Source organism: Peromyscus californicus, unplaced genomic scaffold (genome assembly GCF_007827085.1).
Source record: "Peromyscus californicus insignis strain IS unplaced genomic scaffold, ASM782708v3 Scaffold_6__1_contigs__length_162567912, whole genome shotgun sequence".
Lineage (NCBI taxonomy): Eukaryota > Metazoa > Chordata > Mammalia > Rodentia > Cricetidae > Peromyscus > Peromyscus californicus.
This window is the reverse complement of record NW_026294584.1, coordinates 115,793,659-115,811,794: the sequence shown is the minus strand read 5'-3', so window position 1 is coordinate 115,811,794 and position 18,136 is coordinate 115,793,659. Positions and strand designations below refer to the sequence as shown.

At 43.0% G+C, this 18,136-nt stretch overlaps 1 protein-coding gene across 1 annotated transcript in view; it reads left to right on the top strand.

The window, feature by feature from the left end:
* The first annotated feature begins 911 nt into the window (after positions 1 to 911).
* Positions 912 to 18,136, top strand: part of Shq1 (SHQ1, H/ACA ribonucleoprotein assembly factor) — a 106,103-nt gene continuing 88,878 nt past the window's right edge. The window contains exons 1-5 of the mRNA XM_052722042.1: positions 912 to 1,140; positions 2,324 to 2,388; positions 6,890 to 7,012; positions 7,791 to 7,951; positions 17,519 to 17,631. Of these exons, the coding sequence (XP_052578002.1) occupies positions 998 to 1,140; positions 2,324 to 2,388; positions 6,890 to 7,012; positions 7,791 to 7,951; positions 17,519 to 17,631 (605 nt within the window). The 5' untranslated portion in view covers positions 912 to 997. The remainder of the gene's footprint in view (positions 1,141 to 2,323; positions 2,389 to 6,889; positions 7,013 to 7,790; positions 7,952 to 17,518; positions 17,632 to 18,136) is intronic.

Sequence of the window (18,136 nt, the reverse complement as noted above, 5' to 3'; positions counted from 1 at the left end):
TTCCAGGGTGAGGATTTTTCAGGGTGGGAATTAGTCGGATTTCAATCCCCGAGCTTGGACAAGCTCAGAGATTGAATGGATTTCGCGCTCGGGGACTGGTTGGTTTTCATGTTGAGCTGGTCAGGGATAGGGTGTGTTTCTTTCACTGGCTCTGGTTTCAGGGCCAAAGTGTGTTTCTTTGGCTGGCTTTGGTTTCAGGGTGTTTCTTTGGCTGGCCTTTTACCCTACAGTTTGTAGTGTGGGTTAAATCAGAGGATGGATGCTCTGTTAATGAGAAAACCATTCAAAGAAGGGATGAAGAAGGAGAGAGGAAGCTGAGGGAGGAGACTGTCGGGCAGTTTTTTGGCACTTCAAGTGAGAACTGAACGAAACCTCGTAAGGAGGGGCGATGTAAGTCGCTGTGGCTACTGCAGAACCTGCTCCTACTTGCTGAGTGCTGGCAACTTGAAGGGTACAGCGTTTCTCCTGGATAACTTCATGCTATTCTAGCAGCATCTGAGGCTGGACTAATATTATCCTCCTTTTATAGTAGAGGTTTCTGAAGTATAGAGAAGTTTTGTAGTTTTCCTAAAGTCATACAATGGGGAAATGCCCGCACAGGAATTCAAAAACACTTCGTTGACTTGAAAAACCGAGGCGATTAAAATAATTTTTAAGCCTCTTCATAGGCCCTTAAGTGAGTCTAAAGTGAATTCGTGTTCCGGTTAGTCCGCACATTTCCCGGTTACATTTCCAGTTCTTCCAAAAATTCCCTCAGTTGAAGTCCAACAAGCCTGGCTCCAGGGCGTCTTTTCGCTTTCTAGTCAGCTTGAAAACTCCGCCTAGCCAGAGAAAGCGTCCCCGTCTCCAAGGAGACTGGCGGGGGACGGGACTTCCGGCCCCACGCGCACCCACTTCCGCCTCTGGCCGGAAGCGCTGAGGCAAACGGCGTGGGTCTGGCGCTTGGGGACCTGGTGCGTGCGGAGCGGGCCCGTGGCGGCTCCAGGCTTGCGCGGCGATGCTGACCCCCGCGTTCGAGCTGAGCCAGGACCGCGACTTCCTCACGGTCGCCATCCGCGTGCCGCACGCGCGCGTCTCCGAGTTCGACGTGTACTTCGAGGGGGTGGACTTCAAGTTCTACGCCAAGCCGTACTTTCTGAGGCGAGTTCCCGCCGCCGGCGCACCGCGTTTATTCGGGAGCCCGCGCTCGTGATTTAACCCACGCCCCGCGGACACGCTCGCGGGTCTCTCGCTGCTGCCTCGGCCGGCGGCTTCTCCCTGGCGCGCGGTCGGTCGACCTGCGGCGGAATCGCCTCCTTCCGCACCTGCGGGTCTCGGCACGGAGCGCGGGGCCGCCCACCCAGTGTCTGTCCCGTCACCCTCGATCCTCCCTGACCTGTGCTGTTGTTCTTGGGCTGCACGCCCGCGCCTCTCCCTGCGTGGTGACTTCCCCGCGTGGGTCGGTGTTTTGACACACGCCGGCGTGCTTGCCGTGTCCGCCTCCTGGCGGACTGCCCTCTGCCTCCTCCAGTTTTCAGGTTCCCTTCGCATCAGATTAGCCAATTTCTGCCTGGCTGCCGTGAGAGGCGAGCAGTACTGTGCACTTGTCCGTCTGGATTTTTCTGGATTTTTCTCCGTGTTGAACCGAAACAGTAGTGGCAGCTGACACTGGGGGCACCTTCGGTGTGGCAGGAGGCAGCGTCTTAAGGGCTCGCGTGTGTGTCATCTTGATTTTGATAGCCACCCTTTGAGTTAGGCAGTACTGTTGGCCCCCTCAGTGCAGTGGACGCTGAGAGAGTCTTCTTCCTAAACTCGCTAAACGTCAGCTGCCCCCCGCTTTTCAACTGAGCCCTCCAATGCATTCAAACTGGTTTCTTCACTGCTCGTGCGGGAACCACAGTAGATATTAACTAGCATGCTAACTTGAAAAATCCAGTAGATCACACCCCGTGGAAGATATTTCCAAGACTCCTCAATGGGTATCTGACACCGTGGATAGTAATGAACCCTGTATAAACTGTTTTCCCTATACCTACAAACCTTAGATGTCGATTTATTTACAAATTAAGTTAAAGCAGTACAAACATAACTGCATTTGATAACTAAGGTTTATTGTGAGCCCCTGACCCCCCCCCAAATCTGGTTATGGTAGCTATTCAAATGAAAAACTATTCCAATGCAGCATCTTTGATTTTTACTCTCTTAGTTGAAGAAGGAATCTAAGTTATTTAGCTTGTAAAATGTGAAAGAAGTGCTGAAAAATTGCCATTCAAATGGTTGGTAGATTTTGATGGCTACAGATATACTGTGATTGGTGATCACTGACCTTGTGTTAAATCTGCAGATTAACACTTCCCGGAAGGATTGTAGAAAATGGAGGTGAGCAGGGGTCCTATGATGCAGATAAAGGTATGGCCTTTGGGGTTTGGATTCATTTTTCTGTATTTTATGTGTGTGTATGCTCTTGTTGCTAAAATTCCTTCCCTGAGAGAGACATTCTACCTCTGCTAAGGTCTCATTGACAAACAGGTGTGATGCCACCCAAGTTCCCTGGGGGGAAGCATTGAGTTTATTAGGTTTACAGAGTAGTGGGTGAGGGGTTATGGCAGGAGCAGAGTAGTCACAGTAGAAGGTCTGCATTGCTTCTCCAGGGCTGCATAGATGGAACTCCCTCCCTTCATCCTATTACTCTAGCCTCTCCTCCAAGACCACATGTACTTGGGATAATTGTATTTATCATACACTGGTTGTGGGTGTGTGTGTGTGTGGTGGCAGCTGGATACTCAGGTGAGGGTCCCATGACCCCCTCTTGCCCCTCCTCCTGTGAGGGCAGGTAAAATAGTCCACAGGCTCAGCTGGCCCTCCAGAGCTGAAGTTTGACTCGAGAATAGAACTTTACTGATAGCATATGTAGATGTAGGTGGGTGTGTTGGGAGGGCATATGTCGATGTAGGTGGGTGTGTTGGGAGGGGCTTGTATATGTGTGGGGGTTCATGTGTGTGGATGTGCAAATGGAAGCCAAAGGACAACCTCTGATGTCATCCCGAGGAGTGCTTTTGAGACAGGCTTTCTCACTTGCTGCTTATGGGTTAGGCTGGACAGGCTGGGCAGGGAGCCCATGAATACTCTTGTCTCTGTCTCCCCAGCTCTAGGATGACAGACATGCTCCATTGCACTGATGTTTTTATGTGGGTTCTGGGGATCAAACTCAGGTCCTCCTGCTGGTATGGCAAGTTGTTGCTGACTGAGACACAGGCCCAGTCTTGGTTAGGGTTTTGTGGATTCCTCATGTTACAGTAGCCACAGAGTAGTAGTCCTTAAAGATACCAAGGGGCCTTTTAGATGTCTAGCTACACACGCTACATAATTCTTTCTTCAAGGTTTAGTGCCTGTTATCTGGATTTGGGGCAGTTAGCAATTTCCTGTCTTTTAAAGTATTTTTCGGTATTCTTTAAATTTGAATCAAATGTTCTAGTTTCGTTTTTCTGAAACTGTTTCTATGTTTAGCACATGCGTGAAAGTAAACATCAACATGAAATGATTGATTTTAAAATAGGGATGATTTAGGAGTTTTTGAATGGAATTTTTCCTTTACAGTTCTCAAACTTGAATTTTTTTTTTTTTGGTTTTTCGAGACAGGGTTTCTCTGTGTAGCTTTGCGCCTTTTCCTGGAACTCACTTGGTAGCCCAGGCTGGCCTCGAACTCACAGAGATCCGCCTGGCTCTGCCTCCCGAGTGCTGGGATTAAAGGCGTGCGCCACCACTGCCCAGCATCAAACTTGAATTTTAATAACAGGTAGATGGGAAATTATCCATGGAAGAATTTAAAGAGAAATTGAATTTTCTTTCATGATGGACTAGTCCCCATTTTAGCTAGCCACAAACTCGTTTATTTTACTCTTCACCTAGCTATTGTCTTTTCCTTTGTCACTGGGTTTGGAGAAAGAGTAACTTATGGGGCCAGCAAGGTAGCTCAGTGGTTAAAGGCGCTAACCTACCATTGTGAGTCTGGTTCCCAGAACCCATGTAATGGTAAAGGAGAAAACTGACTGCACAAAGCTGTGCTCTGACTACACACATACACCATAGCACACCCCCATACACACACATGCACGTACAATAATAATGACTTTTTTTAATTTGAAAAGGCTAGCTTGTGTACAGTTGTGTACTTTATTCAGTAATTATTGACCAGTGAACTAGGGTGAAGGAGGGGAAATGAGACTAAAGAAACTTATGATCAAATTCTCACTAATAATGCAGTATATCTGATGTGATCAGTATAAGGGAGCTGCCATCCTAGCTTGTGGATGTACATTTAATAAGTTGCATATAATAATGGAGTTATTAAACTTTATTGCTGGAGAGAGAGCTCAGCTGTTAAGTACATATATTGCTTTTGCAGAGGACCTGAGTTTCTGGTTTTACAGAAGCTTATAATTACCTGGAACTCCAGCTCTAGGAAATCTGACACCCTCTTGTAGCTTTCATACTTTGTACTCACTTGTATATATTTAAGAAACAAACTTTAAAACATAAAACAAAACTGTAAAGTTCTTAGAGTTGAGGAGTTGTATATGTGTGGCTTTTTGGGTTGAGTTGCATGTGATATATTAGATTGCATGTCAGTATGCTGAAAGAGGTAAAATGTTTAAAACAGTAGGCTGAACACACTTGTAATCCTGGTGCCTAGGAACCTAAGGTAGGAACATAATTTCATGTGAGTTTGAGGCTAGCCAGGACTACATAGCAAGGCTGTCTCAAAGAAAAAAAAATCTCTTGTGTTAATAAAGAAATTATTAAACTGTAATTGCTTTAGTGTATGTAGTTTGAAAGCTACTGCTATTCTTTGGATTAGCTAATCTAATTTGCCTCCTAGTCCAGAAATATATTTTATAAGTAACTGTTAGTGCTGTTGCCTCCTTGGGCCACTGATTTTAGAAACTCTTTGAGTTTTGGTATTTTGACTGGGTTAAGATGGTATGGTAATGCTAAAGCTTCTGTAGTTTGGACACATTGACTTCTAATTGTAGTGACAGCTTTGGAAAAGACCTTTTTAAGACTTTTTTTTTTAACCTTGACTTATAATCACCAAATCTATAATAAGGGCCAACTTTTGGAACCCCATGAGGAAATACATTTTTTTAAATAGTTCAGTTAAAAATGCTTTATTGGTGTATATTCATTGCAGAAGATATTAAGTTTCATGAAAATAATTTCTTCCAAGTATATCATATATTTAGAACATACTCACTACCCCAAACTTTTCCTTTCTCCCTTCTCCCTCTTTTCTTCTCCTGTGAGTGTCCTTGGCCCTAGTTCCCTATGCTTTCATGTCTCATATACAGGACATACCCATACACACACACACACACACACACACACACACACACACACACACACACAGAGATATATCATATCATATATTGTATATCATATCAGTCTATCTATGTCTGTCTGTCTATCTATCTATCTATCTATCTATCTATCTATTTATCTATCTATCTATCTATCTATCTATCTGTTCATGCATCCATAAAAAGACTTCAGTCCACAAAGGAGGAAAAGCCTATTTGTCCTTCTGAGTCTGGCTTGTGTGGCTTAATATGATTTCCAGTTACACCCATTTTCTTGTAAATGGCATCATTTCATTCTTTTTTATGGCTGAATAAAAAGTCCATTGTGTAGATACACATTTTCTTTATTATCTTTGATGGGCACCTAGACTGAGTCTATAACTGGGCTGTGGTGAATGTGCTGCAGGAAATTTAGACGTGCAAGTGTCTCAGTGGTGTGATGACTTGGACTCCTCAGGGTATATACCCAGGAGTGGTAGCTGGATCGTATGGTAATTCTACTCTTAGTATTCTGGGGACATCCTTCCTGATTTCTCAGGTGGTAAGATTAGTTTCTGCTCCCACCAGCAGGGTATAAGGGATCACTCATCTCTGCATCTTTTCTATCCTTTGTTGTGTTTCTTTGTGAGAGCCATTCTGACTGAGCCAAGATGGAATCTCAGTGTACTTTTGATTTGCATTTCCTTGTTAGCTAAGGATGCAGTTTTATGTGTTTATTTGCCATTTGGTTTGGTGGGTTTCTTTCTTTCTTTCTTTTTTTTTTTTGTCTATTTCTTTGTGTGAATATGTATGTTAGGTGTGGTTTGTACTGTGGAGTATTACTTATAACTATGTAAAGATGTGTTACATTTGCTTATGTGTGGAATATTTAACTATGTAAAGATACACCATTTGTTTATGCTGCATTTGTTTAATTATATAAAGATATGTTGCTGTTTTATATTGCCTGCCTAAGGCACCTGATTGGTCTAATAAAAAGCGGAATGGCCAATAGCTAGGCAGTAGAGGAATAGGCAGGGCTGGCCAGCAGAGAGAATAACTAGGAGGAGGAATCTAGGCTGGAGAGAACGCCTGCCACAGGCTTATATCTGTATGTGTTCGTGAGTGTATATGCATGTGGGTATAGACCAGAGGTTGACTTAGGGTGTCTTCCTCCATTACAGTCCACCTAATTTTTGAGACAAGGTCTTTCACTGAGCCTGGAGCTTGCTGTTTCAGCTTGGCCAGCAAACTCCAGGGTTCCTACTGTGTCCACTTCTCTAGCACTGGGATTATAGGTATTTGATGTGTTCGGTTTATTGTATATGTGCCAGATATTCAAACTTAGATCCTTATGATTGTGTGAGAAACACTACCAACTGGGCCATTTTTCCAGCCTGAGTGTTTTGAGTTCTTTATATGTTCTGGATATTAATTCTCTTCAGATGTATAGTTAACAAAGGTTTTTTTCCTCATAGAATTATATATTACTCATACTTGCATTTCTCTTATATATACTTATGAAGTCTTTGAGTATTTTAATCTGTCTAAATATAAAACCATTTCTTTTAAAGGAATTTTTACCATTCGATTGCCCAAGGAAACTCCTGGCCAGCATTTTGAGGGGCTGAACATGTTAACTGCTCTTCTGGCCCCAAGAAAATCCAGGTCTGCCAAACCACTTGTGGAAGAAATAGGTATGTTTACCGTAGTTGGAGATAAGTAGGAATGTTTGTAATATTTTGTGTTTCTAGGGCAAGAGACTTGGGGCTAGAAAATTAGATGTAAAAAGTTCAAGAGAAGAAAAGGAAAAGGAAGGTTCAGGTTAATGTGAAATAGCTTACTTGATATCACAGTTAGAAGTCATAGCTGGTAGTGGACCAGCAGACCACTCACATTTTTTTTTATCAATTAAAACTTGGAAACATTGTCTTATCAGAAGTGTATAGTTGAAAACATTACACAATACAAATACCTGCTAGGTCACAAACTGTAGTGTTTATTTATTTCCAATATCCCAGGAATCTCACCCATGCTCTTCCCAGGTACTGTGTCCTGTTCTTTCCCAGACCACCAGTACCCTCCCTTTGCCTGATTATGAGTTGCATACATAATTGTTCCATAGAGTGTGTTCCTTTTCATCTGGCTTCTTACACTCAATATTCTTTATGAGGTGTATCTATGTTACAGCAGAGGTCCATATATATATATATATATATATATATATATATATATATATACACATCTTCATCACTGTATGATAGATGGTTTGGTGAGTTTATACCTCCTACTGTTGGTGAACCTTTGGGCTGGTTCTACTTTTTGGCCATCATGAGCAGTGGAGCTGTGAATATTCTTGTCTATGCCTTTGGTGCATAATGGTAGGCCTTTTCCCTGTAGCAACTTCTTCCTCTCATTGTACCCAGAGACCTCGCTCGGTATTTTAAGGAAAAAATTAATGTTTAACACATTTAGGTGCTTCTGGTGTTTCTGAGGAAGGAGCTGACGATGAGGATTCAGATTTTGACTGGGAAATTGAGCAGACTCCCTATGAAGAGGTCTCAGAAAGTGCTCTGCAATCACAGTGTCACTATGGATTTGGAAACCTGCGGGCCGGTGTGGTTCAGCGGTTACAGGTATGCTGTCCTTCTGGAAGACTGTGGCACACAGGGTGTTTCAACTTCATTTCTGCTTACCTGGGGCGTTTTTAAGGTAACGTAGTGCCTGTAGCAAGCAGGGTCATACAGCTGTCCATTCTTCCCTGTCCAGCCTGCTGCTGTCCTTAGGGTTCTAATGGGAACAATCTAGAACAAATACAAACAACCTCTCTCCTGGTGCTTCTGGACAACCTTAAAGAAGCATGATACTTCTAAGGGATGTGCTCAGTACTAGGGTGACAGAATTTTCTGATGAGGATGAACCTAGGAGCTTTTCGTTTAGTTTCGCTTGTTCTGATTTTAAACTTGGGGACAGACAGACAGACAGATGAGATATAGCTCAGGTTGTCTTTGAGCTTGTGATCCCTCTGCTTCAGCCTCTCCTGGGATTACAGGTATGTGCCTCCTCTAGATTGTGTTGGATAAAATTGTTCAGTTCTTGTTGCATAGTAGATAGTGTATTCTGCTTATTCTTGGTGGAGGTCAAATGTAAACTCTCACTTTAGTGCTGCTTAGGAAGTTTTGGGTTTTGCAGTGTTTTGAATCTCAGATTTTCCCATGAGTGGTACTCAAATAGTAAAGGTGTATCTGAGTTTCAAGAAAAAGCCAAGACTATTCATTCTGGTTGTACTTCTGTCTCCATTTATATTGGGAATACTGTGATGATCACTGACCGCATGTAAATTGTTCTCTCTTGGTAAAATGGGAATTTTGCTAACCTATTCTGTAAATTTATTGTGAAAGTGTCATGAGATACTGCAAACATACGAGAAAATTCTGTAAAGTGTTGGACACTATAAAAACTCCTGCCCTTAAAACACTGAAGTTACTCTCAAGATTCCCACAAGAGAACAAAATTGGCATTTGCTCAGCAGCAAATAACCCAAAGGACCATGTCCGTGTGAACAGTTGGGCACTTTTCTGCAGCGTATGGTGAGCCCTCTGCCGCTCCTGTCCCTTGTTTCTCTGGTGATCTCTGAGGTACTTAGAATACAGTCAGCTTCACTCAGCTGTGATGAAAACCAAAGTGAGTGGGCCTCAGTTGTTTGGCCAACAGCTAATTTGTGATCATTTTATTTGGGGTTAGCCTGTCCAGAGCTATGAATGAAGTCTAGTAAATGTCATACAGGCTAAGTCCAGAATCTCCATTCAGGTTGAAAGTGCCCTTGTCCAGATTGCTAGTAGGGAAGATCCCTTTGAGGGCTTTGCTTACTTGTTTTGGTGTTTGGAGACAGTCTCACTATGTAGCTGGCCTTGAACTCGGTATCTTCCTGCCTCAGCTTCCCAAACATACTAAGTGTGACCACTTTGAAGGGTTTCTTTTTACTTAGAGGATACTTGAAGACCATAGTTTGGGTGAGGCCAAGTCCCTTTTAGGTCACAAGTTTTTGTGTTTTTTGAAAAGCTTCCCAAAGTTATTTAGGTTGCTTTTAAGCAAACATTGTTATGAAATACTCTTTGTTTTTTGATACAAGGTCTTATGTATCCTAGGCTGTCCTGGAGCTCAGCAAGTAGCTAAGGCTGGCCTTGAACTCCTGATTCTCCTGCCTCCCCTTTTCAAGTCTTGGGAGCACAAACATATACTAGGACACCTAGATTTTATTGTAAAAAGTGGTGCTTTGAAACATAAAAGTTATACATACTCTTGGGAATAACATGGTATTTCAGGACTTGTATGTAGGTAGTACTCTGTCTGTATGGTGTGACTAAAGCATGAGATACCTATATACTTGCCACTCAGGATAGGAAAGGAAGTATTAGTGTAGTTAGGATGCCCTGTCCATCCCTTTATGATTATATCTTCTTTCTCTTTCTCAGTCAGGAATGCTGAGTTTGTTTATTTAGTTTTACTATCTAAATTACTAAACTCTTTTTCAAACTTTAATAGCATGAACATTGTTTTCCTGAAAACTTGTGCTCCCGTTCCCCCAGTTTCGAAAAAGCACAGTACTGGAGCGAGTGGACTCCAAGGGTTTTATCATGTAAGTAGTACACTGCTAGCAGGAGAGGCTTGCACCCCATGCACAGAACACTGGAATCCCAGACACTCTCAGAACTTCCAGTCTCCACATATGTTTAATTTGGCACCAAAACCTTATCTGAAACAATATAGTTTTTGTTCTAGTTTTTCTTTCCTTTTTTTTTTTTTTTTTTTTTGAGACAAGTTCTCACTTTATAAAGCCCAGGCTGGCCTGGAGTCAGTATGTAAATCAGGCTGGCCTTGAACTTTTGGTAATCTTTCTGTCTCAGCGTCTTCAGTAGTGAGATGACAGGAGTGAGTGACCACACACGGCTGGTTCTCCCAATATGTTTTAAATTACTTAATTAAAAATTATTTTATTATTATGTTTGTGTATGTGTATATGACTCATGCATGTGAATGCAGGTGCATTTGTAGTCTAGCATGCACATGGAGCTCAGAGGATAGTTTTTGGGATTCATTTTTCTCCTTGTACCATGGGTTCTGAGGATCAAACTCAGGTCATCAGGCTAGCACAGTTCCTGTTGCAGTGATAAAATATCTCAACCAAAGGCAGCTTAGGAAAGAAAGAGTTTATTTGGACTTAGGGTTCTAGAGGGAGGGTCCCTTATAGTCTAGGGGAGGGCATGGCATAGTGGCAAGAACAGGAGGCAGGTTATTCCATTTTCTTCCACACAGGAAGCAGAGAGGGAACTAGGAGTGGGAAGAAGCTATACACTTTCTCAGTGGTTCCTCTTATACGGCTCCACATCCTTAAAGACCCATCACCTGTCCAAACAGAGCTCCAGCAGGTGACCAAGTGTTCACATGTCTGAGCCTATGGGTGACCTTTGCCACTCAAACCACCACACATGGCAAGTGCTCTGACCAACGGAGCCATCTCTCCAGCCCCCAGTATGTTTTTAAAGGTGTTTTAAACTACATACTTAGTGTGTGTCTTAATTACTATGTAGAAGTAGTAATGTGCTTGGATAGAGAGTGCTCCTGCAGCCTTCTAACACACACTGTTAAACATGGTGAGTGTTCTTGAATACCTTTGCAATCCAGAGAGAGTCTGAAACCTGAAGCCACCAAGTTGGCATTTATATGGATCTGTTCTGAGCACTGTTCTTGCGTCAGCCCAACAATACTGGTTCCTCAAGGTGTCTTTACTGTTATGTCTACACTTTCCAGTAAAAAGCTTTAAAGAAATGGGATTTCTTACACAAATTAAATTTGAGGGCTATGGTGTTCTTCATAACATTAGGAATTAATCAGATTTTCGAGAATCCTAGTAAGGTCGGTATGTTTTATCGGGTGTGTTTACAACTGCTCTGTTCGTGATGGTCCCATCAAGTGGCTAAAAATGACCATGTATTGCCCTTTGTCTTTAGTGAGGGAGCTAGAGATGCTCCTAGAAAAGGTTATCACACAGTAAGAGGATTCAGAACATTTATCTCATAATACGACTTAAAAAATGACTTTTCTAATCCTGTTTTCTCACAATTTTAGTTTCTCTAGTTTCTGTCTTTGAATCAAGACACAGCCAAAACATTTGTCAACTACTTGTATATTGCCAGTATTTCCCTATTCTTTTAAATGAAAATAGTTGTGTTTTTTCTGATAATAAAAGCAATGTACTCATTTAAAAATGTAATACAAAGAAAAAAGTAACGTCTTCAGTGAATAATTTAACCCTTTACAAGAATAATCCTGTCTCCCTTTAAATGGGTTTGCAAACTTCTGTATTTTATCTGATAATGAAAATATTATTGCTGAAGCAAATTCCCTTTCACCAACCCTTCCCACCCCTGTTTCCCATGTACATACACACACACACACACACACACACACACACCCGATTTCTTGCCTTTTTTGAAATCTCTGCCAGCCACCTTGGAAAACTGCCCTGGCTGCTCAGAGTCAGGGCTGCACAACAAGCTGTTGGCACTGGTGGCTGCCAGCAGCCGCAGTCCTGGAGTCTCTGGGCACCATCCCAGCCAGCTGTCTCCTGAGACAGCCTTCATTGCAGGATGCCAGGCCTTCTGGCCCTTGCTTTCCTTTGGCTGCTTCAGGGACCTGAGGCCTTTGTCTCCAGGAGACGCACTGGCCAGATGCACACACAGTTCATTTTCTTTCCGGCTTGGGTCCTGTTTGATCTGTGATTTAAGTGCACACAAGCCTGGCTTAAGTCCTCCATGACCTTTTCCTGGCAGTGTTCATCTTCAGATCACTCGGGACTAGTGACCACAGCAATTCTAAAACAGAGAAAAAGGAATTCTTTTCTTCCTGCTGAAGTTAATTCTCTGTTCTTCCTTTCCTTGGGTTGATTGGTGCCTCAGACTTTTTCTTCTTTTGTAGTACTGAGAAGTGAATCCAGGACCACATACATGCTAAGCAAGTGCTCTACCACCAAGCAGCACCTCCAGCCATACCTTCCTTTTAGATTCCAGTCTGATTTTGTGTATTAGCTTTTCATTGTTCTTACTACAGTACCTTGTAGGAGCAATCTAAGTGAGGAAAGATTTTGCTTCATGTTTTCTTTCCATCATGATAGGGAAGGCATGCCAGATGAGCATATTCATGGTGATGATAACATGTGGCAGAGGCTGCTCACATCTCAGAGGACCAGGAGGCCGAGTAAGACAGGAAGTAGATGGGGATAATAACCCGGAAGGACTTGCCTCCAGTGACCTACTTCTCCCAGCTAAGCCACACCTCCTAAAGGTTGTACAGCCCCCAACAAAGTGTGCTACTCTATGGGGAACAAATACTGTGCAGAGCATGTGAAGGACCTTTCACATTCAAAAACTTACCTCTGCTTTTTAGTTTGCTTTAGTTTCTTTCTTTCTTTCTTTCTTTCTTTTTTTTTTTTTTTTGCTTTTCGAAAGGGTTTCTTTGTATAGCACTGGTTGTTCTGAAACTCGCTTTGTAAACGAGACTGGCCTCAAACTTATAGACATCCACCTGCCTCTGCCTCCCAAGTGCTGGGATTAAAGGCGTGCGCCACCATAACCAGCTGCTTTAGTTTCTTATTAGGGTTCAATTTGAGCAAGGCCCTGCTATGTATGTGCATAGAACAATGCAGGTGGGGTTTGCCCAGCTGGGAGCAGGCATGTGGTGTGGTCTCTTTGCTGCATTGCTCTGGTGGCCTTGAATCAGTATACTAGCGGGGAGCAGCGGTGGGGCTGAAAGCGTTACTTTCTTATTCTCCAGTTCAGCCCGTGAGGTTGGGGACCATCTGTGTGCTCATTACTGGATCTCTATTCCAGCAACCAGACCAGTCTACAGCCTCTGTGCACTATGTACTCAGTAGTGATTTCTTTCTGACTGCTAGGCACACTGTTCTAGTTAGGGTTACTATTGCTGTGATGAAACAGTATCACCAAAAGTAAGTTGGGGAGGAAAGGGTTTATTTGGCTTACACTTCCACATCTTAGTCCATCATTGAAGGAAGTTGAGACAGAAACTCAAACAGGGCAGGAACCTAGAGGCCGGAGCTGATGCAGAGGCCATGGAGGGGTGGGGTGCTGCTTCCTGGCTTGCTCCTCATGGCTTCTCAGCCTGCTTTCTTATAGAATCCAGGACCATCAGCCCAGAGATGGCACCACCCACAAAGAGCTAGGCCCTTCCCCTAAGGGAAATAAGAACATGTCCTACAGACTTACCTACAGCCTGATCTTATGGAGGCATTTTCTCAACTGAGGCTCCATTTTCTCTGATAACTATAGTTTATGTTAGCTGGGCAGTAGTGGTACATACCTTTAATCCCAGCACTCAGGCATCAGAGACAGGCAGATCTCTGAGTTTGAGATCTACAGAGTGGGTTCCAGGACAGCCAAGGCTACACAGAGAAACCGTCTTGAAAACCAAAAAAAAAAAAAAAAAAACCAAAACCAAAACAACCAAACAAGAACAAAACTATTGTGTTAAGCTGACATAAAATTAGCCACACTACACACTGAGAATGCTGTGAAAATGAAAGTAGACTAGACCCCTCCCTGCATTGAAACAGTCTATGGAGAAGACAGACAGTCATCATGTAGACAACTAATAAGTTAATGGCGATAGTAGCAGGTGGAGGAAAACCGTGGTATGTGAGACTGGGGACTGTTGTGACTAGGATGCCCAGAGGTGGCCCCTTGAAGGATAGGACATGCATGGGGTTATAATGAGAAGGACACTGTAGATGTAGCGGGTCAGAGTGGAGACAGATGTGTATGTTCCAGAAATGAAAAGTCTAGTATGTGGCTCTAGTAGAGACTCAGGCCAGAGGGAAAGGCTGGCATTGGTTTGAAAGGCAAGATGGGCTTGATGATGTAGAGCTAGGAGTCGAGGTTCCAAGGTTCCATTTATCTGCTGAAACACCGTTTTCTGTCCTCACAGATTACAGCCCATTCGTGACCTTAAGTCTGTCCAGGTGCAATAATTAGTTGTTCTGCTGCCCTCCCCCCACTTTAATTGCTGTTATCAAGTATAGAACCTGAAGTGGAAGGAGGATTTGTGTTTCCAGTAGGAAGCCAGTGAGTAACAGGGAACAGCCATGGAATGGAGACAGAGAGAAAAGTGAATCTGACATTAGTGAGTGTATTTAGGCCTGTATTATATTAATACTAACAACAGCATGTGTCTCCGAATGCCACCCCTTTCCCCAAGAAGAACAAAAAGAGGTCATGTGATTACCTGTCCTGTGAAGATTTTACATTACATGGCAGAAGAACTCTGCAACTGTGATTAAGGACGATACCGACATGGATTTTGTATGTGGCCGACTCTAATCACAGAGGGAGGAGATAAGGCCGTGGGATGAGAGGAGCCGAGGGAGGATGTCATCGTGCTGTGGATTTGCAGTCCAAGGGAAAGCAGTGGTGCCCACAGAAGGATCCGACCCAGGCAAGCCCTGTGGATTCATTGTACTGCCTGCCCTCCCGAGGCCCTTGTCTACATGTGCCCTGTAGACCTGAGGCTGGAGTCAGGAATTCCAGTGAGGAAATTGAGGGGAGGAGGAAGAACCGATGCTGTATTTCTGGGGAGGAGATGTTCTGGTGGATTCAACTCCAGAGACTGCACGTTTTTCCCATGGAAACTCTGCTGTGTGCTTGTTAAGTTCTTTGCATCATGAATGTTCTGTTTCAATTTATTATGAATTGCATAAACTTGAGGACTGCCCTGAGCCTCTTAACTACTATTTATGATAGGATTCCTGTAGGAAAATGCATTCCAAGTCTCCAAAAAGTAAATTGCAAAGGAACTTTGGAATGTAAATTTTATGTTTGTGGACAGCCATTAGTCTGGTTGTTGCCTCAAATGTTTGTATTTGAAAGTATGAAGATATTCTAGTTGATCCAGTCGCTTCCAAAAAGGTCACTGGATCCCTTCGTTATATTTGAATGTACTTAGGTTAAGAGCTCCACGCCTTATGGTAAGAAAGAAGGAGTTTATTTTCCTTTTAAACTTTAGATGCTTATTTATTTTGTGTGAGTGTGTGTGCTTGTTTACATGCCATGCTTTACAGGCAGAGGTCAGAGATGAGCTTTTGGGGCAGTTCTCTCCTCCACCACGAGGGGCTTGGGGGTTGAACTCAATCAAATTACCCACTCAGCCATTTCTCTGGCCCAAGAATTTTTTTTTTTTAATTTGGAAATTATGGTTATGTAGGGAGGGAGACTGGGTCCTTATGACTCCCCATAACTTACTATAGCTTACTTTAGTTTTAGTCATCTTGTATTCTGACCATCAACTTTAAAGTGCTCTCCTATGAGTGTTTCTTTTCTTTTCTTTCTTTTTTTAATGACATAAGAAGTGAAGGGACTTGCTCAAGGTCCTAGGACTACTGACTTCAAAAGCAACCCTCCTTTGTCACTCTGTTTTCTTTTCGTGTATGTGTTCCACTTACAAATCTTCCGGAACAGTTGGTGTGCACAGCTTTCCAGGTTACTGCCTGATTTCTTCCCGATTACATCCTTCTGTTTCACCCAGTTCTGTACTTGCACCTAGAGTTGATAGCAGATGTGGAAGCAGACAGAAGAAAGCCACAGCTGGGGGCGAATGTTTTGGATTGGAAGAGGTTTCTTCACTTCACAATTCCTGTGTATGTCTGTTCTGTAGAATTCTGCTTGGAAAACGTGCTACATGTTCATATATGCACATCTTGCTTAAGATAGGTGGTGATTCTTAGAATTAGATTTTAAAGTTTCAAGTGAAAAATCAAAGACATCGGAATTACTCATAAAAATTCTTTAATTTTTTTTTTTATTAATGTGTGCCTGTGGGAATGGAGGTCAGAGGAAAGCTTCATGGAGTTGGTCTTCTTCATCTATCTCTGTGTAGTTTCCAGGAATTGAACTCAGGTCATCAAGTCTGCACAGCAAGTGTATTTACAAAGTAGACTGGGATTTCGTTCCTTGAGCTAGACAGTAGGAAGAAAGAAGCCAAGTCTCTCTGTAGATGTTGGATACTCAGACCTTCCTGTCTTCAGGAATTTTCAGATCTCCGCGGCTAAAAAGGAAAATGAATGGAGAATTAAATGTTCCTGTATGTTTGTAAGGGTTTATTCAATTCTGCTTTTTGTGTTAAACATTTTAAATAAGTAAATGTGTGTGTGTGTGTGTGTGTGTGTGTGTGAACACACGCACACATGTGCACACATGCACCTGCCACAATATGGTGGGAGCTGTATGCTACAGGATGTGTATGGAATCATGATGACAACTTCTTGGAGTTTTTCTACTTTATAGGTTCTAGGGATGAGGTGATCAGGCTTGGTGACAAGCCCCATGATCCTTTGTGTTAAATGTTAATAGCCTTGATATATGCTGGTTAGTTTGTTTTATGGGTTAAAATGGGTTGATTTATATGGAAGTGTCTAGCAGAGTCTATAGAATAGTAGATTCAAATAATTATAGCTTTTTGTTTGTTTGATTGATTTTGCTTTTTGTATTTTGAGACAAGGTCTCATTGTGTAGCTCTGACTGGTGGGACTTGGCTATGTAGACCAGACTGGCCTTGAACTCAGAGAGATCTGCCCACCTCTGCCTCCCAAGGGCTGAGAGCAAAGGCTTGCACCATACCTGTTTGTTAGATCTGAATTTAAATATTACAAGCTGTTTCATACTCTAGTGATCAGGCAGATTCCTCCATGTTTTGGGGTTCCTTCTCCCTTCCCCCAATTTGATTTATATATATACATACATACTTGGTTTTATGAAGCAGAGTTTCTCTGTAACAGCCCTGGCTGTTCTAGAACTCTCTTTGTAAGCCAGCTGGCTTTGAACTCATAGAGATCCACTTGCCTCTACCTCCCAAGTGCTAGGATTATAGGTGTGCTCCACCATGCCCAGCTTATTTTACTTATTTTTATGTGTATTGGTGTTTTGCCTGCGTGTGTTTCAGTGTAAGGGTACCAGATCCCCTGGAACTGGAGATACAGACAGTTGTGGGTGCTGGGAATTGAACCTGGGTCCTCTGGAAGAGCAGCCACTGCTCTTAACCACTGAGCCATCTCTCCAACCCCCCCCCCCCCCCCCATTTGATTTTTAATTGCTAAAGATTGGAGATAGTGTTCATTCTTGTTCTGGTGTTTTTAGGATGAACTGAGTGAAGTTATTGATATTAAGGATCCAGATTTCACTCCTCTGACTGAACGAAGGCAGAAACGCCTGGCTGCTGAGCTGGCCAAATTTGACCCGGATCATTATCTGTGAGTATTATTAACTTCTGTGGCAGTTAAATAGCTATTTAACACTTCCTTAGTTGTTTTTTTCCCCCAGAATCTTGGAGTATATACATGTGTTTGTGTAGTTATGTGTCCGTGTGTACATAGAGGCCAAACCTTGACAATGGGTGACTTCTTCAGTCACTCTGCTTTATTTCCAGGGACAAGGTCTCTCACTGAATACAGAGCTCACCCATTCAGCTAGGCTGGCTCATCAGGCCTTGCCAGTGAGCTCCAAGAATCCACCTATCTGTCTTCTCTGTGCTGAACTAGAGTGCTGGGAGGGTGCTGGGGCCCCGAACTTGGGTCCTTGTATTGGCATAGCAAGCACTCTACTGAGTGAGCCATCTCTCAGCCCCTCAGGGTCCTCGACACATGTGTTTTAGATCCTGGAGTTAGTGCAGGCACTAACCCTCATTCACATTCCCCTAACCTGTAATGGCTGTACCTGTGTGGCCTTTGTAAACTTGCTACTTAGTTTATACTAGCA